Source organism: Cebus imitator, unplaced genomic scaffold (genome assembly GCF_001604975.1).
Source record: "Cebus imitator isolate Cc_AM_T3 unplaced genomic scaffold, Cebus_imitator-1.0 Scaffold43, whole genome shotgun sequence".
NCBI lineage: Eukaryota > Metazoa > Chordata > Mammalia > Primates > Cebidae > Cebus > Cebus imitator.
Window position 1 is genome coordinate 9,722,430 of NW_016107358.1, and position 24,963 is coordinate 9,747,392.

Consider the following 24,963-nt stretch of genomic DNA (forward strand, 5'->3'; position numbering starts at 1 on the left):
GATTATTAAAAGTAAAAAGCATCCCTCCTTGCCAAACCTCCCTCGGCTCCTCCAGCCCACACTGGTCTTGCCATCTTTTGAAATCACAGACCCCACCTGACGTCTAAGCTGATACATAGCAGTAAGTCAGGCACGGCTTCGTGGGCTCTCCTGTATGGTTTCTCAGTATTCAACTCTTGCATTTAACATACTTTCTATGTGTTTATGCCTAGACTACCACTGGCACTGTGAGCTCCTTCAAAAATTCCTACATACCTTGGTACCATCTGGGGCACCTGGCAACCTGCCACACACACAGGAGCTGTTAAGTATTGATTCACCAATAGAACAACTGGTGTAAAAGAGAAAAAATAGAGTTTTGGAAATAATTTACAGATTTGGATTCTAGAGATCTTTCACAATTAACTTCATCATATGTTAAACAGAGCAAATCAAATCCTATTACACTAGTAAGAAGAGACTAAGGCATGTCAGAAAGCTCATTTTGAAATTCAATTGTTTGGAACACACTCTGCCTTATAGATGAGGGGGAATTTTTTCTCAGCTTTCTTTGTCAAGAATATTGTGCTTTTTCTGAAAAAGAATGAGCATGTTTTTATCTTGCAGACACTGTAGATAGTATTAATTAATTATGTTTCCCTCCTTCCTTTTACCACTAGGCAGCTGAAATCCAAATCTATGTCATTTTGCTGCAACTGAGAGAAATGTATATTTCTTGGTTGTAAACTTACCCCAGATTTGTTATTTTCGTATTTTTATTTTCCCTTTACCGTTTGCTCCTCGGTTTTTGTTTTCTCCAGATACATCTATAACTACAGATGTCACTATCTCATGGCCTTTTAGAACTGTGTTGCAGTTATATTTGTAAATAAATTGAATAATTAAGTAAAGGATGCTTTAGTGCTCTGCAATTTACTATGCTGTGCAACCTTTGGTAGTAGAGTTTTACAAACCAAGGCAATTAATCCTCAGTTAAGCTGATTCTCATACAGACCAACATTGAATGGTTTCCACTCCCATCCCGTACCCCAACTTTTGTCCACTGCACACCCTGAGAAACATTAATGACATGATTAACAGAGCTTCAGGTGTCTGTCTTTAACTTTCCCACTTCCCTTAGCCCTTCATAGCATCCATTTTATCCGCTGATCACTGGGTCCTGTCAGTTCTACTTGCCTAGGTCTACAGAATCTATTTCCCACCTTGAATTTCTACTGCTACAGCCGTAATTCAAATGTTCAATGTTTCTCTCCAAGGTACGACGGTCCTGCTCAGTCTCACTGCCTCCCATCTCTGCTCCATCCAATCTATCTTCCAGTCCAGAGTGAAGGTTTTGTGCCAAAATGCATTCACCCATCCAAACATCCTATAAATATCTACTAAGTACCCACTACAGGTTAGGTGTGCATGAAGCCCTGGTGACAAAGAAATAAAGAAACGTGGCCTCTTCCCTTAAACAGCTAGTGAACGGTGAGAAGGGAGAGCGATAAACAAACCATGGCAGGATTTGAAAAACGAGCATGAGAACTGCCTAGGGTCCCTTCGGGAAATGCTGAGCAGAGTGTGCACTGCACATTCAAGAGCTCCTTGGAGCATGGAGTACCTGCAGGCAAGAGCAGGAGAGGAAACCAGGAGGCAGGCAAAGGCCAGGGCAGAAAGGTCCTGACAGGCCATGTGGACCTCACCACATGATTTCTGTCTAGAGACTTGCAGTGGGGCTCCATTCCAAACCCGTAAGCATAGCTCTGTGCCTCCTGGTGTAGCCCCCAAGCTATCTTTCTGATCTGTTCTCAACTCCTAGTGCTGTGCTATACTCACCTACAACTCACTCCTCAAAGACTCAAAGTAAATTCATGCTTCTGGCCTGACTCAAAATCATCCCCTTAGGCCACTATGCACCCCAAGCCGTCTCCTCCACTTCTTGGCCTGCTGAAACCAACTTAGCATTTCTTCAGTATAATACTGCAGCCACTAACCAACAGAAATTAAGCATGGCCCTGTCTTCGAGGAGGTTAGACTCTTGTGTAAGAAAAGGATAACTATCGGGTAACTATAAAAGATATAGTGATGATGTGTGACAGGTGCTTCCATAAAATAATCCCTTCATTGCAATAACAATACAGTAGGAGATGAGTTGTTGAACTTTTCGAGAAATGTTTCAAGAATAAAACAGCATTTAAACTGATCCTTGCCAGTTAAATAGGGTCCAACCAATTACAACAGACACTAATACCAGCTGATTGTTACCCTTTCCATCTCTTGCTGTGCCTTTTTAACAACAGAATCTCAAAAAATGCCTGCTGAATAGACCGTATATAGAAGCATAATAAATTCCAAAAGAAAATATTAATTATGTAGAGTATTAATGTTACTTCTCTTAATTCTAAGAAAAATCTAGAGAGGATTTTATATTAGCTCTATGCCACTGAAACTGATGTCCCCAACGTCCCCTGTAACCTCAGACATGGGTTACCTGAGGACCGCAGTGATAAAAAGTCTCCACTGGCCAGTTCTCCACTGATTATGGAAATGAGCAGTGAGCCCCAAATCCCCAATTCTTACAGCAGTTCAAGAACCATCACCTTGACGTACTTGAGAATTAAATACTAAGCAGAACATGTTTCCTGGAGACAGGAATAATTGAATTTTCATGAAACGTAATGCAATGTTTGTTCATTCTATGTAAACACATATAGATTGCAAGTAAGGCTAGATTAATTCCTTCAAAGCACACTAGATTTCCACAAACATAATGAAGCTGTCTGAGGTAATAAAGCCTTAGAAGTCAACATTTGAAGACTTTTTCATTTATTTCCCTATACCTGAAGTGGCAGGATAAAAATAAGATGAAAATATAGGACTTTTATATGTAAATTAATCCAAAAGTAACTTTTCCAGGAAATATACAAAAAGTTCACAATGAAAGCAAACTATGTGTGCATACATAGGAATGAGCAGTAGCCTGCAAAGCCTGGAAATTTACAGCACCTCCAATCGCATCTAAAATACTAGATTCCTGCCAGTGAAGCAGGACTTTTCCCAAATCTTCACAAAAGGAAGTTGAGGCAAATGAAGCAGAAAATGAGGGGAGGACCCTGAATACCTCCATGGAGAATCACTGAAGATTTTCCTAACAGGCACAGCAATAAGGAGAGAGGTAGCCTAAGGCTATGTATCCGGGGATTTCACATAGGGCAGATTGGACGAGGGAGACCCTGGAGGCGAGGAGACCCCTAAGAAGAGGCTCTCAGAGAAGCCCCTGTGTGCTCCTCTCTCGCCTCCACCTTTGAACAGGCTATTCCTCGTGCCTGGACTAAGAGGCAGCACACTGCATCCTGCATGCCAGTCTGGCTCCCTAACCCTCTGGTTTTTGCATGGCCTATAAGCTAAGAATGAATTTTACTTTTTTAAACGGTTGAAAAACATCTAAAGAAGAATACTATTCATGAGGCAAGGAAATGAGAGGAAATTTTCAGTATCCATAAATAAGGAGTTACTGGAACCCGGCTACACTTCACTGATGGCCACCGTGACCCTCACACTACAACAGCACTGGAGTGCTGAAGCAGGAGACCAAGACTCACCCAAACCCCAATGCCTAGCACCTGGCCCCTTACCAAACGAGTTTGCCCCTGCAGCCCACATCACGCTCCCCCTTTCCCACTCCTTGTCGTCACGAACCCTTACTCATTCTTCACATCTCAGAGTAGGAGGCCTCTCTGAAAACTTCCCCAAGTCCCACTAGATGCCGCCTCCTACGATTCCCACAGTGCAATGTACTGCCCTCCTCACAGCAGGTGTCAGTACATACTGACATTGCACATTTACCTGGCCTTATTTCCTGCCTGGCTGTGAGCTGCAGGAGGGCAGAGGCCATCTGTAGCCTCATAGAGTTGAACCTTGAACAACAGAGGTTGGAACTGCACAGGTCCACTTCTACATGCATTGTTTTCAACCAAATGAGGGTCAAAAATACAGTATTTGCGGGATGCAAAACCCGTGTATACAGGGGACCAACTTTTCATATGCACAGGGTCCTCAGGGAGCTGCAGGACTTGAGTATGTGCAGATTTTGGTATACTCAGGGGTCCTGGAATCAATTCCACACGTATACCACGGGATGACCGTATTTTCATCATTAATCAGTACAGGTTGCGCCTCTCTAATCTGAAAAACCTGAAATCTTAAATGCTCTAAAATTCAAAACTTTTTGAGGGCCAACATGATGCTCAAGGGAAATCCTCATTGGAACATTTCTAATTTCGAATTTTCAGATTAACAATGCTAAATCAGTAAGTATAATGCAAATATTACAAAACACACAAAAAATCCAAAATCGAAAACGTTTCTTGTCCCAAGCATTTAATATAAGAGACATGCAATCTGTACTACCAGGTATTTGGCAAATATTGAATGAATGAATGCATGAATGATGAATGAATTAATCAAATAAACACCTGAATCACATGAGAACTGTCGCCTTATGCCAATAAATTCTAGTGAACTTAATAGATAAAGGAACCCAGGAGAATGTTTATTTTTCTGAAACTTTTATACTCTTTGGCCATTCTCTTCTTTCTTTAGGATGATTTTCCTATAAATATAATACATATATACACACACACACATATATATAAAATTATATACATATATCATATATAAAACATATATATGTGATTACATATATTTATATATATATATAAGATATATATATATATACAAAATCATATATATATATCTGTCTCCCAAGTTCAAGTGATTCTCCTAAATCAGCCTCCCGAGTAGCTGGGATTACAGGCACCCACCACCACCCCGGCTAATTTTTGTATTTTTAGTAGAGGCAGGGTTTCACTATGTTGGCCAGACTGGTTTCAAACTCCTAGCCTCAAGTGATCTACCCGCCTCGGCCTCCCAAAGTGCTGGGATTACAGGTTGAGCCAAGGCACACGGTCAATGACTTTTAACTTCACTGATGAATTAAAAATCTCTTACAGAGCTCTCTCACACTCTCCGATCTTTCCTGTGCACCTATCTCCTAGATATTTCTAATAAAATGTCTTATAGACATTTCAGGCTTAAGAGGTCCAAAGCTCGGGTACAACCTACTTAGCCTCTCTGTCTCCATCTTGTGAAATGGCTTCATGAGTCCCCACGGCTAACTTAGTACCATCCTCCATTTTGCTCACCATTTACCCTCATTCCATCCACAAATCAGATATGACTGCTTCACCCCAGGTCTACTTAATAGGCATGATGTCTATAAGAAACATAAATGATATACTGTGTGACTTCGCAAAACCACTTCAAGAAATAAATCCTATAGATATACTTGCAAGCAAAATGTGGCACATGTCCATAGTTATTCACTGAAACATTTTTTTTAATAGTAAAAGAAGGAAATCTACAACATGCCTAACAAGGGAGCGCTGATTAAAGACATGATGGTTCATACATACAAGGAAATACCATGCCGCTGAATAGAAATGGGAAGGCTTTCTAACATTCAAACATCTCTAAAATACACTGTAAGTAAAAAAAAAAAAAAAAAAGTAAAAAATGTTATATGCTGCTTTTGTTTTTAACAAGAAAGAAAAAGCATATATATTTGTATTTGCATTAAAAAACTTGAAGGATACGATAAAACAGACATGAAGGCAGTAGAAGGAAGAGTGTACATGCTCACAGGCACAGCTGCACCCCAAATAAATGCAGGGCCTATAAAATAATTGTATACAATAAATGAAGAAGCAGACTCCCTTCTTCCGCTTTCTCATCCCCTTACCTTCCCAAATAAGTCTCTACTGGCTGCAATAACAACAGCACGGAGCCCACTCTCCTTTAGCTTTGCATACAAGGCCTCACACTCCAGGCTTCTCTGGATCTACCTCCCATCACCACTCTCATTGTTCCCTGTGCTACCCCAACCACACTGCAGTTCTCTGTCCTCAGACATGCTGGATCTTCTGAAACTCTACATCTTTGAATGTGCTATCCCCTCTGCCCAGAAGGCCCTGCCTTCCTATTGTCCTGGCAAAGTTCTATGTGTTCTTCAAGATCAAGGTAAAAGAACATCTCTTCAACGTCAATTCTTCTGGGATAACCTCCCTGATTCTGCAGGCTACTTCCCTCCAAGCATGATAATATATCTGCTTATGGAGCTATTTGTGAGACTGTGTCCCTTATCAGACCATTCACTCCTTGAGGGCAGTTCTGCCTTGTTCATCTTCACTTGACAAGCATCTACCTTCCTTACAGATGCTACTCATTCTCCCTAACTTTTCCTCGATAAATGCTTATTAAAATGTTCTTTAAAAATGCCTCCCTGATGAGGAAGAGTTTATGCTAGTTATTATGATTAGGCAGCTTAACATAGAGAATGGGGGAAAAAGGGGCGCTGTGGAATTCACCTATAATTCTCTGGAGGGTGTACCAGTGGTAGAGTATTGCTCAAAGGTTCTGTGTGTCAATTATACTTCAGAAAGCTGCAATCAGAACTCATCTGCTCCTTCAATCCGGGACCTTTTCCTCATGCCAAGAAAGTGGTCCCCTTGCACACAAAGCCTGGTGGTAACTCTTAAAAGGCACACAATCTGGCCTCTTCTCTGCCCACTGCTACTGCTGCTTCAACTCTTCCCGTCTGCATTCAGTGCCTAGACAATTCACCTGTTCTCCTTGTCTTTGAACTTGCGTTTATTCCACTCACACTCTACAGTAATGCCAGTTTCCCAAATATTAATCTGATCACATTATTTTCCTACTTTAAATCTTTCAATGGCTCACTGCTACCAAAAGGATGAGACGTAAGGTCTTTGATTTTGCATTCAAAGCCCATCCGGAAGTGACCCTATCTAGGTTCCAACTTTCTCCCCGTAATTAACATGTTTCATGGTGTAATCCAGTGATCCATGAGTCAGTCTTCCCAGAAACATAGTGCTGCCTCTCACTGCCTGCATCTCTGCACAAGCAAATGAATAGCCAACAGCTGCTCATGACACAGAGGAGGAAATAGGTGACTAAGTGAGATGATGGCTATGGTAATTTGTTCCCCTAGAGTAACCACATTACTATATATATGTATCTTATAGCATCATGTTGTATACCTTAAATATGTACAATATAATGTACTTTAAAATCCTCCTCTTCCGTCAGCCCCGCTTGTCTAACCTACTCAGACTTCATCTGTCAGTTCAAGCATCACATCCAAGTATGAAGCTTTGCACAAGCTCTCAGGGAACAATTTCCTCCTTCAACTGTTACCATAGCACCTTGGACAGAGCAGCTTACCCATTAGTCTCTACTACTGGACCAGAAGTCCCTCAAAGGCAGAAACTACATCCATAGCACGTCAATATGGTTCCCACCACGCACATACTTAAAGGTTTGTTTCAGGGATGGAAGAAGGGGGGGAAGGCTGATTCTACTAAATGAAGTATCAAATACAATAATGGATTTTGAGAGCTTTTTCTTCCTAATGCCTTTGAAGCCCATGAGCCCTCAAATTCCACAAACAGTCTAAAATGCATCTTGGATGTTCTGAATTACTTACGTTAATATCAGCTACTTCCCTTTGTATTGAGGGCACACCTCAAAGTAAAATTTTTAAACAGTATCTTACTGTAGTTTGTCATCAGAAAACATTTCTATCAATCTCCTAGTTTACTATCAACCCCAGCAGCCAATGGAAGGGCATGTCCCCAAGTGTCCTTCTTGGGACAGGCTCCATAGAAGAAATCTATTCATGAAGGGATTCTGTGGTCAAAGAATTCTGGAAGTACCACATGCTTACTCCCTCAAACAGAGCTAGTTCTTCCTAGCTTGGAGGCACTCTCTAGTAAAGAAAACTCAAACTTTTTCAGATCATCATTTGCCATACTTACGTGACTATCAAGCCTTTATTTCACCCAGTAATATCTAACTGTTGAATTATGCCAATTAAGAATCACAAGTTTAAAACCTGGCATAAATTTTGCCTAGTGACATTACCTCATTATACCCATAGACATAACAACATGGCCACTTCATGAAGACATTGCTTCCAGCCTAAAATGCAGGAATGAACCTTGAAAAAAAATGAAACAAGAAAAATAACTTAGCAGATTGTGTTTATCCCCACAGTACCATAAATAATTCCTAAACTTCTAAATTGCCTTTTTGCAAGAGAGAAAATAAAATTGAGCCATTGAGAGCACATCACTACCTGCCTGCAAAGCTGCAGTGATCCCATGAAGCAAGAGTTTCATAAATAGTTTAAATAAAATCCAATTATATGAGCATCCTCTTTCTTTCTTTCTTTCTTTCTTTTTTAAAAAGATCTCTAAGAATTTCTTTAAGGAAGGGAGAAACCCTGATTAACCAACTGTATATACCCAAGTCATGCTGCTATGCAATTCTATGCGGGCTATACAACACAAAATCCTCTATGGGTTTTATTAATATTAAGAATCTCTAGGCTGTTTTAAGATTTGGGAGCTAAAAGGAAATCTGAAAATTATATAATTTAGGCCCCTCACTTTACAGATGAAGAAACTGAGACCCACAGGAATTGCCCAAGATCCTCAGCCCAGATGGCAACCAGGCCTGACTGGAGCCAGGTCTTCACTCTGAGGCCCATGTGCTTCTCACTGCACCATCCTTGGAAACTGGAAATTGTACTGAACAGCAGAGGGCAGAAACAGCCATGAGCAAGTATCAACACTTAGGTCATTTTTACCCCATGTTCTACAGTTTCCAAGAGCCTGAAGAAAGAATAACAAACACTGGGATGATGAATGGGGTGTCCACCCACCCACACACCCTCCATTCAATTTACATGTGGAGACTGAGTGTCTCCTGCGTGCATTGTTCTAGGATCTGGGAATACCATAGTAATCAAAACCAAAAAATTCCCTGCCCTTATGAAGTTTACATTCTACTGATTCCAGAGTCTTCTTCCTGAGACTGATTAAATTCAGACAGCTGGCGCTAAAATTTTTAAAATTATATTGCAAACACACGCACATGCATACATGTACACACACACACATACACACACTTACACAAAGATCTTCCATATATCAGCAGCTTTTCAAAAACCTCTCATGTAGAGGACATTCCAGATAAATCCCACCCCCAATCCCAGTCTGGTTTTCAGAACCACCACCACAACCCACTAAAATACTAAGAAACTATTTCAGTGGCCTCTCTGCAGAGGGAGGGAAATAGAAAAAGTCAGGTTCGTTCCAAATATCTTTCCTGCTGAGTTAGAAAGGGAGGTGGAGAGGAAATACTTAAGAAATAAGTGAGCTGAATTTTCTGTGAAATGATATTGGAAGAGAGAATCTTAAGCATTCTATGAGCCGTTGGTAAGCTGAAAAAGAATATGACAACTACAATGCATGTTTTATCAGCCAGCTGCAGCTGATCAACAAACTACTACAAAATCTCAGTGGCATGCAACAACAACCACCAGTCTGCAGGGTTGGGGCTCAGCTGGTCCAGACTGGCTGGGCTTCAGGCCCTGAGGTTGGTTCAGGTCCACTCCACACGCTTCTTACTGATCTGGCACCAGCAATCTACATAGGGCATGTTCACCTCATAAGGGCAGAAGCTAAAAAGGGCAAAAGCAGCTGCCAAGTACGTTTCAAGCCTCTTTTCCTGTCACATCTGCTAATTTCCCCTTAGCCAAAGTAGTCACAGGGCCAAGCTTCAAATCAACAGGGCAGAAAAGTATACTCCCCCCATAGCAGACAGTGCTTCAAAGTCACAGGACCAAGTGCACAGATACAGGGAGGGATGAAGAGCTGGGAACGACACTGCAGTCTGATAAAAGAATGGACCTCTTGCATCAATACCAACTTGCCAAATTCCATTTCTTTTCAATCCACACCTTTTATTTGCTCACTCACAAACTGCCCCACCAGCTTCTACGTGTAAAAAGCTAATGGTTAGACTGTGTTATTGGTGTAACTGTTTCAGGAATGGAAGAAGATAACAGGAAAAAGAATAACAGTTGATAATGGAAAATTAAGTCCACATTGATGGGGGAAGGACTGGAAAGTTAAATGGCAATTGCTTTATCTTTCTGCCAGGCATACAAGACCTTAGACATTGAAATGAACATACAGACAGAATCTCGGCTTCCCAGATGTTTCTTATGTCTAGAAATCATGCCACAGACAGTACACAACATGTATCCCAATGGTTGCAAAAACATCAGAAACGTGGACACATACCACAGCTTGAAACAAGTTGCCAAAGCCTTTATTTTTATTACAGTAATGGAAATATTGGTGGGGTGGCGTGGATGCGACACAGGATTAAGGAAACATAGGAGGAAATGAATTAAAAAATCTAGGAGGAAATGAATCCAATTCAGTGAAAATGGCATCACTGGGCTCCCAGGCAACCTCTGAGCTACATTTCCTAGTCAAACAAGCACATCCTAGAGTACAACTTCCAGTCAAGGGAAACTGTCACCAAGGGTGGGACTAAATCTGACAGAACACTAGCAGAGAGAGGGTAGATGCTTGAAAGCTATTAAATATTTAGAATTCCAATGCTGAAAAGATGAATGAAAAGGCAATAACATGAGAGACTTAAAACTACCAGAATCAAGCATGACAAGCAAAAGGGTTATCTTCATGAAACTTGCCAACTTGCACCCACACACAATCCCTGGCAAAGTGACTTTTTTGGAGAATGATGTTAAATAAAGAAACCTAAAGCTACTCAAAAAAAGAAATGTGTGTGTGTGTGTGTGTGTGTGTGTGTGTGTGTGTATCCCATTTATGAAACTTAAAAAAAGAACACAAAAGGAAAGCTACCAACCTAAAGAATGTAATTGCAATACATAGAAATGACAAATGATTAGTAACCAATATAAATGTGGAATTCTTGCCAATCAGTTTTAGAAGACAGAAATGAGCCTCACCCAAAAATGAACAAAAGAAAAACTGTGTCAAATAAATATATAAAAATGTGTTCAAACTTAACAGTAACCAGGTAAATTCAAATAAAAAACACCATATATCATTTTATTTTATTTTTTATTAATTTAATTTTTGAGAGAGGGTCTCACTTTATCACCCAGGCTGGAGTGGAGTGGCGGGTTCACAGCTCACTCCAGCCTTGATCTCCTGAGCTCAAGTGACCCACAGGCTTCATCCTCTTGAATAGCTAGGACTACAGGCACACCACCACGCTCAGCTAGAGATACTATTTTAAACTTATCAGACTGCCAAAATAAGTTGAACAAGGTCAAGTGTTAAAGAGGACGTAAAGCACCAGGGAACTTTAGAACGGCTCAAGGCAATGTAAATTGGGTCAACCATTTTGGGAAATAATTTGGTGATATCCAAAGATGTTCGTAAGTACTGACTTAGCAATTCTACTGCTACATAAAATATAGCTCAGTGAAACTCTTATGCCTATACATTCAGATGTACAAGAATGTTCAGCAGTAGCATTTGTAATAGCAAAAAGAAAACTGTAAACGATCAAATATTCATTAAAGAATGGATGAATGAACTATACAATATTCATCTGACAGAATTTAAGCAGTGAAAAACAAAAAAACTAACTCTACATGTGACAACACAGATGAACTTCACACTACTGCATGAAAACCTAAAGCCATGAAAGGATTTATACTGTGATTTCATTTGTTAAAATATAAAAGCGCATCAAAGTTAACTTGTTGTACAATATAAATAGTAAAACTGTAATGAAAATCAAGGTAATAACACAAAATTCGAAATGTGGTAACTCATGGAAGAAAGGAAGAGAGGAAAGGAGTGAAGATACTGATAGGGCCAGTCACTTGAGGCCAGGAGCACAAGTCCAGCCTGGGCAACACAGAGGACTTCAACAAAAATGAGAATACAGTTATAATTTGGAAAGAGAGAATAAAAAGAAAACTTGCAGAATATATCCTTGCATCCTTTCTAGTCTCATTAGAAAATGGACTGAGTGGCTGAGTGTGGTGGCTCACGCCTATAATCCCAGCAGTTTGGGAAGCTGAGGCAGGTGGACCACTTGAGGTCAGGTGTTCAAGACCAGTCTGGCCAACATGGTGAAACCCCATCGCTACTAAAAATACAAAAATTAGCAGGGCGTGGTGGCGCACACCTGTAGTCCCAGCTACTTGGAAGGCTGAGGCAGAAGAATTGCTCAAACCCAGGAGATGGAAGTTGCAGTGAGCCGAGATTGTGCCACTGCACTCTAGCCTGGGCAACAGAGCAAAACTCCATCTCAAAAAAAAAAAAAAAAAAAAAAAGAATGAAAGAAAATGGGCAGAGCCAATAGCTTCTGGAAACATGTTCAATAACACTAGTGACCAGAAAAAAAAGTGAATTAAAACACCACTAGTATAAGCTGGGTACTGTGGCACATGCCTATAGTCTCAGCTACTTGGGAGGTTGAGGTGGGAGGATCACTTGAGGCCAGGAGCTTAAGACCAGCCTGGCCAACACAGTGAGAACCCCACCTCTAAATAACAACAACAACAACAAAACACCAGTATACATCTTTTTTTCCTGTTAAATGTACAGAATAAAGAGATTGATAATGTTCAGTATTGGTAAGGGTGTGGAAAATGAACATTTTCAAACACTGCAGGTACTTTTTTCCAGTGTGCCTACGAATATGCATCATAAACCTTGGAAGGAAAAAAACAGCAATTCCACTTTTATACACTTATCCCAGCAATATATTAAGGCAAGTGCGCAGGACACATGGGTATAAGTTTTATTGTCAAAAACCCATCAACATGGGAGTGGCCAGAAAGATCCACCACAGTGGCGATGCAGCCAGACAATGATGATGTAGATAAATGTTTGGTAACATCAAAGGACACTTGTGTCACATTTCTTGTGGAAAAAACCTAAGTCAAAAAATATTCAAAGAATGATTCTATTTTTTTACAAAATATATGTAACTTCTACATACAGGTATAACTTCTACATACAGGTATATCTGACAATTATAAATATGTATAAAGATTTAAAATTCAATATAGAAATTAAATTTTATAAAGGATCTTATTTTATACAGGATCATGGAATTACTTTCATTTTCTTTTTTATATTTTATTTTCTTAATTTTTCAATGATTACAGATCACTTTTATATCAGAAAAAAAGTCCCACCATCTTAGCTGTTTTGAAAAGGGAAAAAGGCTAAGTAAATATTTGAACAGATACCTCTATACTGGAAGCTTGAAAATATGTCACCAGGAGGAACTCAAGGCAAAACCTACATACGGGGCTAACATGTATTTGTTTGCTTTTCCGAATGGACACAAAAGGGGCCCAGAGGAAAGTTGGGAAGGTGGAAGGAAGGAACCAAGAAGAAAGGGAGGGCGGGAGGAAGGAAAGGAGCCAGAGTTTGACAGATCTTAGACAGTCTCAACTAATTGGCTTCAAAAATATACCAGGCATAATTCTGATTAAGAAAGTTGATGGAGTAAATAGACAAGTGGAGCCGATACCACCACGTTTCCAGTACCACATCTGTGTGTCACGCAATTATCCTTTCACCTGGAGGGCATTCACAACCCAAACTACAGTCCAGGTCCACTACGGGGGCATGAGCCCACCTCAGTCTATCCCTCTCTCTGATTACAACCAAAATCTCTATAAACAACTAACAGAGGACTCTGAGAAGTAATCAAGCAGAAGTTATAAAGGAGAGTCAACTGTTGGAAAGGCAACCCATACAGGGTGAAGTTTCTGGTTTGTTTTCTTCTCACGTGATTGAGCCCCAGTTGCAGAGCTGCACAACAACAACGCAAGCAGCTAAACTCGAAGAGAAACCTGTCTGTCTGTCCACAGATAAAGGGCTTCTGCGAGAGGAAGGGTCTGCGGGTATGATCCTGGGGTATAGAAAGTCCAAGAAAGGATGCCCAAATCCTATGTGCAAACCTGCACAGATATCAGCCTGACCCTGGAGTAACACCCGCAACAGCAAAGACTCAAACCAGCACAGAAAAAGCTGAGGACACGGAACTGAGATCTGAACCACTCACACAAGTTGCAGACTAACCCCTTAAGAATGTGTTTACAGGGTAGACAAAAATAAGCACAGAAACAACTTACATTGAGATCTGAATCGCTGCCTACAGGAAGCAGTTCCCACTCAAAGCCTAGAGCTCACAGGTTGTTCACCTTATTAAAACATCAACAGTCTCCACAGATAACAGGAGGCCATTCAGAATGTGCAATACACAATCCAAAATTTGTTTACAAGTCACCAGGAAAATGTGACCAATTCTTAACAGAAGTCCACACAAGACAATCCAGACATTGGAAATATTAGACAGCTACAGGTTCAGTATCCCTAATCCAAAAACCCCAAATCCAAAATATTCCAAAATATGAAACTTTTTGAGCATGGACATGATATCCATAAAGAAATGCACATTGGAGCATTTTGAATTTTGGATTTTGGGGTTGGACGTTGAAACAGTAAGTATAATGTGAATATTCCAGAATCCAAAAATCTGAAACACTTCTGGTTCCAAGCATTTTGGATAATGGATATTTAATGTACACCTAAAGCAACCACTGTCACTTTGCTCTATGAGGTAAAGAAAAACAAACTTGATAGAAATGAAAATACAGGAATTCTCAGAGGAAAAATAGGAACTATAAAACAAACCAAATGCAAATTTTAAAACAAAAGAAAGCACTAAAATAAAACTATATTTGGTGATCAAGACAGTAGAGTGGAGACAACAGAGGACAGAGTAAAGATGGAAATTATCCAATCTGAAAAACAGAAAGAAAAAGATTTTTTAAAAAAAGTAGCAGGGTCTCAGGGGCTCCCAGGACAAAACCCAAAAGATCTATCATTAAGTATGAGATAAACTTAAAAGAAAACCAAACCTAGACATATCAAAATCACACCAATGAAAAACAGAGGGGGGAAAAAAATCTTGAAAGTAACTAAAGACAGCACAGTAAAAAATTATAATAAATAAATAAATATTTTTTTAAAAAAGAAAGATAACTATTTACAGGTGAAGAATGACTGAAAAGATTATGGATCTCTCTTTAGAAATTATAGAGGCAGAAGACAATGGATCAACATCTTTAAGTTGCTGAGAAAAAAAATAAAAATCCATCAATCCAGAATTCTATATTCAATAAAAACACCCTTCAAAATAAAGGGGAAATAAAGACATTCTCACATAAAATAACACTAACAAATTATCACCAGTTGATGTGGTCTATAAATAGTGCTACAGAAAGTTTTTTTTACTGGAGAGAAAAAGAATTACCAGAAGAAAACATGTATTTTCAGGAATACAGGAACAGCAAGAGAAATGGCAAACAGCTAAGTAAATATGAAAGAAAACTATTTTTTTCTTATGTTTTTTTAAAAATGCATATGACTGTTTAAAGGAAAAAGTATAACACTGAATGGTGAGGTTTTTACTGTGTATAGATGTAATATATGTAACTATAACAATATAAAGGTAACTGGGGAGGAAGGAAAACAAAGCAGGAATGGATATTGTAATATAAATGAAACAGTGAGTCCAAGGAAAATTACCAGAGATAAAGAAAGACATTTCACAATGATAAAAGGAACAATTCCTCAGGAAAACATAACTACTAAGAAAATATATGCGCCTAATAATATGGCTTCAAAAAACATAAAGAAAAATTGACAGATAAAAAGGTAAAACAGACAAGTCCATAACCATAGTAGAAAATCTTACTCTTTTCTGAGCAGTACTTTATCTTTTCTGATAAAGTACTAAGACCCAAAAAATCAGTAAACAGAGAAAGAAGAACTAAACAACACTATTCAGTTACCTCGATGTAACTGACATTTATAGAACACTCCATTCACAGGCATTTTGCCTCTAGAGTTTGGAAACATATGTCCACACAGAGAATTTTACAATGAAACACAACTCCAAATAAAAAGGAATAAACTGATACATAGATACTGATACACACAACGTGGCTAAATCTCAAAATCATTATATGCTGAGTGAAAGAAGCCAGGTATAATGAATATATACTGTATAATTCCGTTGATATAAAATAGTAGAAAATCCAAACTAACCTATAATGACAGCAGGTAGAGCAGTGGTTGCCTGAAGACAGGGATGGAGGGAGGAACAGATTACAAAAAGGGCATGAGAAATGGTTGGGAATCGAAACATTTATCATCTTGACTGGAGTGATGGTTTCACTGGTGTAAACATATGTTAACAACTGATCAAACTGTATACTTCAAATATGTGCAGTTCATTACACTTTAATTATATCCCCCCAAATTGGAAAGATATCCAACTTATGCTATAGTCAGGGTTTCTGAGTACAGTCTGAATATGGGTCATTCATAAGAATTATTTAGGGTGTTTGTTTAATATGCATATCTTGGTCTCCATCCCAGACCTACAGACTGATGCTCTATGAAGAGACATTTCAAATTACCTCTCCAAGTAATTACCAGTCACACATCTGAGAATGACTACTTAAGGCCCAATTCAAAACCTACCTCCTTTATGAAGCCTCCACTGATCCAACTGATAGACACAGTTCCCTTTTCTCATCTCACAAAGCTCAGTCTCACAAAATGCATTTATATGCATGACTATGTTCTAATGATATCATCTTATCTGCACTACTACACAGAACTACAAGTTTTCACAGGGAGAGGGTATGTTTCATCCATTTTCCTAACTTCCTCTGTCCAGCACAATGCCTTGCACACAAAAGGCACTAATTACATTAATGGCATGTTTATTACTAGTACAGCCTTGGTCCATTCTATTACAAATTCACCAACTTAGATCAACAACACTGAACCATGTTAAGCATGTGTAAAGGCTATAGCCCAGAGAGTGGGACAGACTGGAAACAGATTCATGCTAATATAGGAAAAACAAAGAAAAAGTATATCCCTCCTTGCAAACAAGAACCTAACCAACTCTGGGATGCACATTTCAAATACCTATCACATCCGTATTCTATCCTGAATGCAACCAGGGAAAGGCCTGGCACCACCTTCTCTTCCCCACACATTCTGCCCAAGGTACCCCTGTTATGAATACTTACCACATGGTACTGTAATCATTTGTTTATATGTTTGTGTGCACTGTGATGTTTTCAAAAGCAGGAGCAATGCTTATTCACTTCGCTACAGCCTTAGGAGGACTTCAAGAAATATTTGATAAGCAAGCAAATAATAATCCTTTAAAACCCAAAAGTGTTTGTGTACCTATTTATAAGGTTTTCCAAAAAGAGCCACTTTTTAAATTTAGACAAAAAGGTACGAAAGGAAATTTCATTTTTAAAAACATATTTTCTACTATCAAGCTTCTTCTCTCTCTTGGGCCATGTAAAATCTTCTAAACCTCACAGGGGCAAGGAATGGCAAATCCCTTCCTGGCCTGATCACGGTCCATAGTTGCCCCAGTGATGGTTTTGGATGCTGGTGCTCCATTTACTATGTGAAAAGACACAGCAGCCTGAGTCAACCCAGTGGGAGGTAAGTGTGTAGTATTTAGGGACGTGACTCAGTACTGTCCCCAAAATACCTCCCTGAGGAAAACACAATCAAGTCAGCCTGCAAATGGTCACCGCTCACATCACCATCACTCAGACTAAGGAGTCTGAAAGCAATGGTGAAGACACTGATTTAAGGAAGAAGAAATAAAGTAAAATGCTATAAGCCATTTCAAAGAGCAGAATTCCACACATAAAAACACATATATGCCACAGTCGCTTAAATGTGTAATAAAATGTTTTCACTGACTGTTTACATTAACAATCTAATGTCACGCTTTAATTAAATGCACTCTGTCACAGGGAGAGAACATGCGTGGTGGCACAGCCCTTCCTTAGAGGTAACTGCAGAACAAATAAAGTTTTGTTTGCTGTGTATTTGTTTCGCTTTGTTTCAGTTCTTTTATTTCTATGTTAGGTGGAATGATTTATTTGAAATGAATTTTTAGCAACTTCAAAATCATAAAATTTACTATTTGGGGAGCACAGCTTATTAGTCAACTGTTGTTAGAAAGACTTGGGCAAGTTTCACTAGCACTGTCCAGCTATTTGATCTAAATTACCTTTCTCTGGCTCTGTAAAATGCAGGTTAGAATAGCATCTACCTTGGAGCCTTGATATCATGGTTAAACGAAAGAAAGCATATAAAGCATGCTTTATGGGATGCTGGCACATAGGAAGGGCTCAACCGATGTCTGCCACTATCATTGCTCCATCAGCTTCTTCATTTTCTGGTTATTTTAGCACTCACCTGATTCTTTGTAAGAACCTTAAAGGGGAGTCATCAATTATATAGTTTCTTGGAAGTTCTCTTTTAAAAGAGAAGGAAATGAAGAAAAGTAAAGAGAGGGGAAAGGAGGGGCAGGGAGGAAAAAGGAAGGGAGAGCAGGGAAGCAAATGTAGAAGAGATAGAAAGAATAGCAAAACTGAATGAGCAGGATAAAGTACACATAGCCAGTCTTTCTCCACACCATAAGAACTCAGAAAACAGAAAATCAGCTGCACTTGCAAATGTCTGTGGTTAGTGACTGCCAGGCAGTTTAAAAATTTTAACCACAGACATCCAAACACCTTCAAATTTAAGAACACAGAGCAGAACATTGTCATAATAACTTCAAATTCAAGTAGCAAAGTCTAGGCAAGATCTCATCTATAAAATCGTCTCTTCTATTTCTTTAGTTTCCCTCTCTTGTGAAATGTTTACTTTAAATTTTATGACTGGGCGTGGTGACTCAAGCCTGTAATCCTAGCACTTTCGAAAGCTAAGGTGAGTAGATCACCTGAGGTCAGCAGTTCGAGACCAGCCTGGCCAACATGGCAAATACCCATCTCTACCAAAAATACAAAAATTAGCAGGGTGTGGTGGTAGGCACCTATAATCCCAGCTACTCAGGAGGCTGAGGCAGGAGAATCACTTGAACCTGGGGCACGGGGGTTGCTATGGGCTGAGATGGTGTCACTTCACTCCAGCCTGGGTGACAGAGCGGACTCTGTCTCAAAAATAAGTAAGTAAATAAAATTTTATGTGTACAGTTTCCCCAAAAGTCAAAGCACATCCTACCATCACTGTGAATCTCTGAAACATATTTACAACGTAAATGTCTTTTTCACTTTGCCATTCTATTCAAGAATACCTAACATGGCTAATCTAATTGTAGAACAACAGCCTCATTAATGTGCAATAATGATTTAGAAACCTGTTTCAGATAATGATATTCAGCCAATTACTGTGTGAATAAACCTCATAAAAACCCATCAAGGATATTGGAAACCGTGCAAGGAAGCATGATCAATTCCAAATGACAACTGATGTGTAAGCTGATCATCCCTGGTTTGCTTTCTGAGCTCCAGCGCCCTGATATCAGGCACTCCTGGGAGGAAGCCTAGGATTCATTCAAATCTTTTTCTAAAAAGCAAAACTATAAAAACACTACAGAGATATTTGAAGTTAGCTCCTACTCAGGGAGGGATTAAGTCTTTCATATTCGTGCTCAGTAGTTTGTGTTTTCTGTCGAGATGCTATTATACTAGGCTGATTTTCCTTTTCTTCCTGTTTCTTATTACTCTTACTTTTCTTTTTCCCTGTAAAATCACTCACTCGATATGAAATCACAGACACAGACATTACTACAGGTCAAAGAAGTAACAAATTCCACTTGGTTAGAAATTGTTTCTATGACACACAGGAACAGCATCTGTTTAAATATTTCCTACTAAGGGGACCCTCTGTTGATAAATAGCTCTAACCATTAGAAAATTTTAAACGTAACAACATCAGCAATTTTTACTGAACGTTCACTGTGTGGTGGACCCTTTGCTAAGCACTTTAGAGGAATCCTCTCAATCAGTCCCCATGATGGAACTCTGAGGGTGTATCCTTGCACCCATCTTAACCATGAGAAAGCTAAGACTCATGGGGTGATGAACCTTGCCTGAAGATACATAACAGAGTTGTGACAAAACCCTGGGTTTCCAGAACCCAGGCCCAGGCCTTACAACTTCTCCTCCCAGGTCCTAATTTCATGTCCTGTGCTCTTTCTCCTCTTTTCATCTATTTGAACACTGCCCACAGAGCCTCCGGTCCTATGCTGGGTTTTCCCCCGAGGCTTCCTCAGCAGGATGACGAGGAATCTGGGAGCTGGTGGAGTCCAGGCCTCTGCGGATGGAGAGTACCTAAGAGCCAGAAGGGAAGGCCACGCTTCCAGTCTCCCAGCCCAGGTAACACAAGCTCCTGCATTTCACACAACCTCTCTTCTTGTCACTCTCTGCTCATCCACATGTTCCAAGCCCATGACGAGGTATCATGTCCTTACCTATGGTCTGTTAACATTTCTTAGTTACCAAGAAGGACCTCTCTTCATTCTGCTACAAGAAGCCACACAGCAAACCCTGAGTCAGAGCTGCCCTCCAAAGCCAGGCAGCAAATGTCCTTCTAAGGCAGCAGAGCTGAAAAGGTGTCCAGAACAATCCACATCAGTTCCTATCCTATTTGGTGCTCACTGCTTATGCAGTGAGCTCAAATGCCCAATCCAAACCAACTTCCCCCCTTTTTTTGGAGGATTTATACTCTGAATATATGTATCTGTGTATCTGTATAACCATATATAGGATTTATACTCTGAATATAGTTATATAATTTATATAGGTATATATATAATTTAGTTATATTTAGTTATATAGGTAATTTAGTTATTTAGTTATATACCTATATAACTAAAATAGTTACATAGGTATTTAGATACATATAATTTTTGTTTTGTTTTGTTTTGTTTTAGACAGAGTGTTGCTCTTTTGCCAGGCTGGCTGGAGTGTAGCCATACTGACTCAATGCAACCTCTGCCTCCCAGGTTCAAGTGATTCTTATGCTTCAGCCTCTTCAGTAGCTGGCATTACAGGTGTACCACCATGCTCAGCTGATTTTTATATTTTTAGTAGAGACAGGATTTCGCCATGTTGGCCAGACAGGTCTGGAACTTCTGATCTGAGGTGATCCGCCTGCCACAGCCTCCTAAAGTGCTGGGATTACAGGTGCAAGCCACGACACCAGACCCCCAAAAATATTTTTTAATTAAATTCAGATAGGGGCTTTGAAAAAATACTAAATTCAGATAGGCACTTAAAAAATTAAATTCAGATAGTGACTTAAAAAGAAAACCTCACAGCTCTGAAATTATGTTTAGGAGCAATCGTTTTTATTAATCAATAGTCTTACAGAAAAGAGACAGGCAGATCTTTCTGAAATACCCATAGATGTGGGTAGAATTCATCAGCACCCTTGTCTTTCCAATTTCTTGTAGTCAGGTGGCACTGCCTATGCAGAGGGAGGTGATGGATTAAGCATTTATAAAATACTTGCTGAATTTCAGGCACTATACTAAGTGCAATAAGAACAAAAATAGATTATGCATTGTTTTGTTCTTAAATAGTCTGAAAGACAAACTACACTTCTGTGACAAGCACCAAATGCCTTTGGGGCAATTACAAAGCCACATATCAACACATACGAAATCACAAAGTGCAAATCCAGCAGCCAAGTGCTGACAAGGAGGATCTCCAAAGACAAAGAGCCTTTGCAAATAGAGATGTGAGAAATAGTTTTTCCAGGGCTTAGTATCAAAGACAAATCTAGAGGGGAATCTCAAGAGAGAACAATGTTGCTGCTGCCCCACAGAAGGATGTAAATACGTGCAAGTGTGCAGTGGGGCTGCCTGAGAAGACAGGATTCCTTTAGCGTAAGTGTAAATAAAATGTGGGATTCTTTTCTACCTGAATTGACCAGTTGTTGCTCCATCACCCCGCAGCCAAGAACTTCCAGCCATTCTCCATGGAAGTGGATCTCCATCTCAAAGGAAGGATGCGTAAAAGGAAAATAGCAGTCTACCCATCTTATCTCCAGCCCTGCAAAGTTGGCAAAGAAACAAATAAATAGAGTTAAATAGCTGTCTGCCCTTTCTTCTGATCAAATTTACCCTTACACTAATGACGCCAATTACTACATTCTGAGTAAAATAAATAGCAAACAAACTAATTTACAACATGTTAGGGTGAGGCAATAAATCTTAAAACTTGTGAAAAACTGGACATGTCTTCTCCAATATCAAAAACAATTTGTGTAATTCCAGGACCCTCTGAAACCAAATCAATCACTTGTCAAATCCCTGCCACCAGTTGGCAGAAGAAAAAACTAGGCAAAGATCATCGGAAGCCAAGTAATTCTCTTAGTTTCTATACAGGAAAACAACATTACTTCAGAGTAAAAGAAATTATATTTTCCTCTAAACTTATAAATCAACAGTATGACCAATTTAAGATAAACTGATCAACTTTACTTCCATAAATATATATATATATTATTTTTAAGTTTATAAAGCTACTAAAAAGTCCGATTAAACCAAATCTATCAGTCAGTTTTAAGTAAAACATTTTAAAAGTCCAACATTTTTCTTAGAGATGAATGACAAAAAATACATGCTAAATGCCAGAATGAATTTCTAAATAAGCATACATAAATACAGCACTTTTGAGAGAAAGTGCAATATTTTAAGCAATGGCATTATTATTTAACAAGAGAAAAGACTAATGAATTCATAACAATTAAAACCTGCAAAGAGCAGAGGTCACTAAAAGCAGAGAAACCATACAAGAGGGTCACCTAGGAGCTCAATGCCCACTGAGAAAAACACAGAAAACAGTGGGCATTTTGACAAATCCGATGTTCCTGTCCCTGTGTTCCTTTCCTTTCCTGTGCTGACCTCTTGTTTTTTTAGGCAACACTTTGCTAAAGGACTTGATTCTTCTTGGTAACATGAACAGCCCCCTTGTGAATTTAAAATACTATATTTTCTCACCCCAAACGACCTGCATTTTAAATCTTGCGGGCATCACAATGTGAAATAAATAAAAATAACAAAAATGGCTTGCATCTATTGAGGACTTACTATGCTTCTGCTAACCCATTTCACAGATTCGACGGAATAAAAGGGCAATGTCTTGCCCGAAGTCCCACAGCTAGCAGATGACTGGGCCACTGGGCCAAACCCAAGTCTGCCAAACTCCATATCCCCTGCTCTTGTTGGTTTGTTTTGTTTTGTTGATAGGATATCACTCTGTCACCAGGCTAGGGTGCATGGCACCACAATCATAGCTCATTGTAACTGCAAACTCCTGGGCTCAAGCAATCCTCTTGGCTCAGCCACTGAGTAGCTGGGTCTACAAACAAGTGTCACCATGTCTGGCTAATTTCTCTAATTTCTCTACTTTAGAGACAAGGTCTCGCTGTGTTGACCAGGCTGGTCTTGAACTTCCAGCCTCAAGCAATCCTCCTGATTTGAACTCCCAAAGTGCTGGGACTACAGGCATGAGCCACCGCACTCAGCCCCAAAACCCAGCTCTTGACAATAAAAACATAATTGCCTGCCCATCAAAAAAGATATTTTGAGAGTCAAACATCAGATAAGAGTGTAATTATCAAACACAGGGGGCTTTCCTATGCCCTAGATTCCACAGGAGAAGGCAGAATTTTCTTCAATTGTTCTATTTTAATTGCATTTATTTTCCTTCTTACCTGCTGTCTATGACAAGTGTCAACTGATTTCTGTTTACAACAGTAATACAGTATTTCCCCCTCTTATTTTCTATGTGGTATAATAGACAACATTAAAGTGCACAAATACAAGGTATGCAACGTGATAAATGTTGACATAGTATGCACCCATGATACTGTCATGATAATCAAGATAATGAACACAGCCATCACCTCCCAGACTCTTCTCATCCCTCTTTGTAATCCTACCCACCTGCCCACTGCCCCACTCTTCTCCTGACTCCCCACATCCTCAGGCAACCACTGATTTCTTCTGTCACTACAGATGAGTTTGTGTTTCCTAGAATTTTATAAAAATGAAATCATACAGGATGTACGCCTTTTTTTCTGGCTTTTTTTACCATGCTTATTTTAAGATTCACCCATGTTGTTGCACCTACCAATAGTTCATTCATTTTTATTACTGAGATCTCATCAACACTTTTTCTAACTGGGAAAAAAAAAAAGCTGGCCTTGTTGCAGGCCATCGGAGAAATGCCCCCAAGTCCCAAGTCGTTGACTTTTCTGACTAGAAGCTCAGACATGCAGAGCCACTGCTTATTTGGGACTGATTCTGAGAGGAAGGTATTCATATACCTGTGTGCTTGCCCATCTTTGGGGCCAGCAATTCCCTATCAATATTTTCATAAAAAGCACCAGAGACAACCTTGCTAACAAACAGAAATGTGTGACTCCTTGGGACATGTAAATGAGTGCAGAAAGAATGGCAGACAAAACAATTTTTATCTTTCTTTTTTTATAACTCTTGGCAGGTAAACAGAAAACATTTTATGAGAACAGTTTGGAACAATATGTTTTATGTACATGGCTTTTGATATTTGGCTTAAATTTTATCAAAAGCAGGAACAGGACTCAGGGTTAACATCATGATTTCATATAATTAAATAGAATTAATTTTATATAATTAAACATTACCTAAATTCTTGGAACATAGCAGCAAAGTAAGTTCTACACAAGTTAACTTTCTCAGTGTGCCCTTAGGTTCTTTTAAATGAAATCATTTTTGATAGGCTAAATAAATATGGAAGACTTCAGTTATACAACTTCATCTCTCATAACTGTAATATCTTAGGTTCCCACTAGTCAAAGAGGAAGACATTTCAAGACATTAATAAGTACTCAAAATACTTACAAGTGTTGAGTCAAGTCATTCCATAATCAATGTTTATTAAGCCCTAACTAAATGTCTACTGCATATGGTCTCATGGGAAGCCAGGTCTCTGCAGAGACAGGTCCCTGTTTACACACACCCATTACAGCTGCTGGTGCTGATGGTGTCGGCACAACGTAAGAATAGAATTGAGAAGTGATGTGGTGGCTCTCTCCTCTCCAGGAACCTTCCTTCACTGAAGGGCTTTTG

At 39.4% G+C, this 24,963-nt stretch overlaps 1 protein-coding gene across 1 annotated transcript in view; it reads right to left on the bottom strand.

Moving 5' to 3' along the window:
- The window catches only part of LOC108302999 (phenylalanine--tRNA ligase, mitochondrial-like), a gene marked incomplete at its 5' end in the record, with an annotated part of 350,725 nt that extends 328,770 nt beyond the window's left edge, over positions 1 to 21,955 (bottom strand). The window contains one exon of the mRNA XM_037737868.1: positions 21,767 to 21,955. Coding sequence (XP_037593796.1) covers positions 21,767 to 21,955 — 189 coding nt within the window. The remainder of the gene's footprint in view (positions 1 to 21,766) is intronic.
- Positions 21,956 to 24,963: the final 3,008 nt, after the last annotated feature.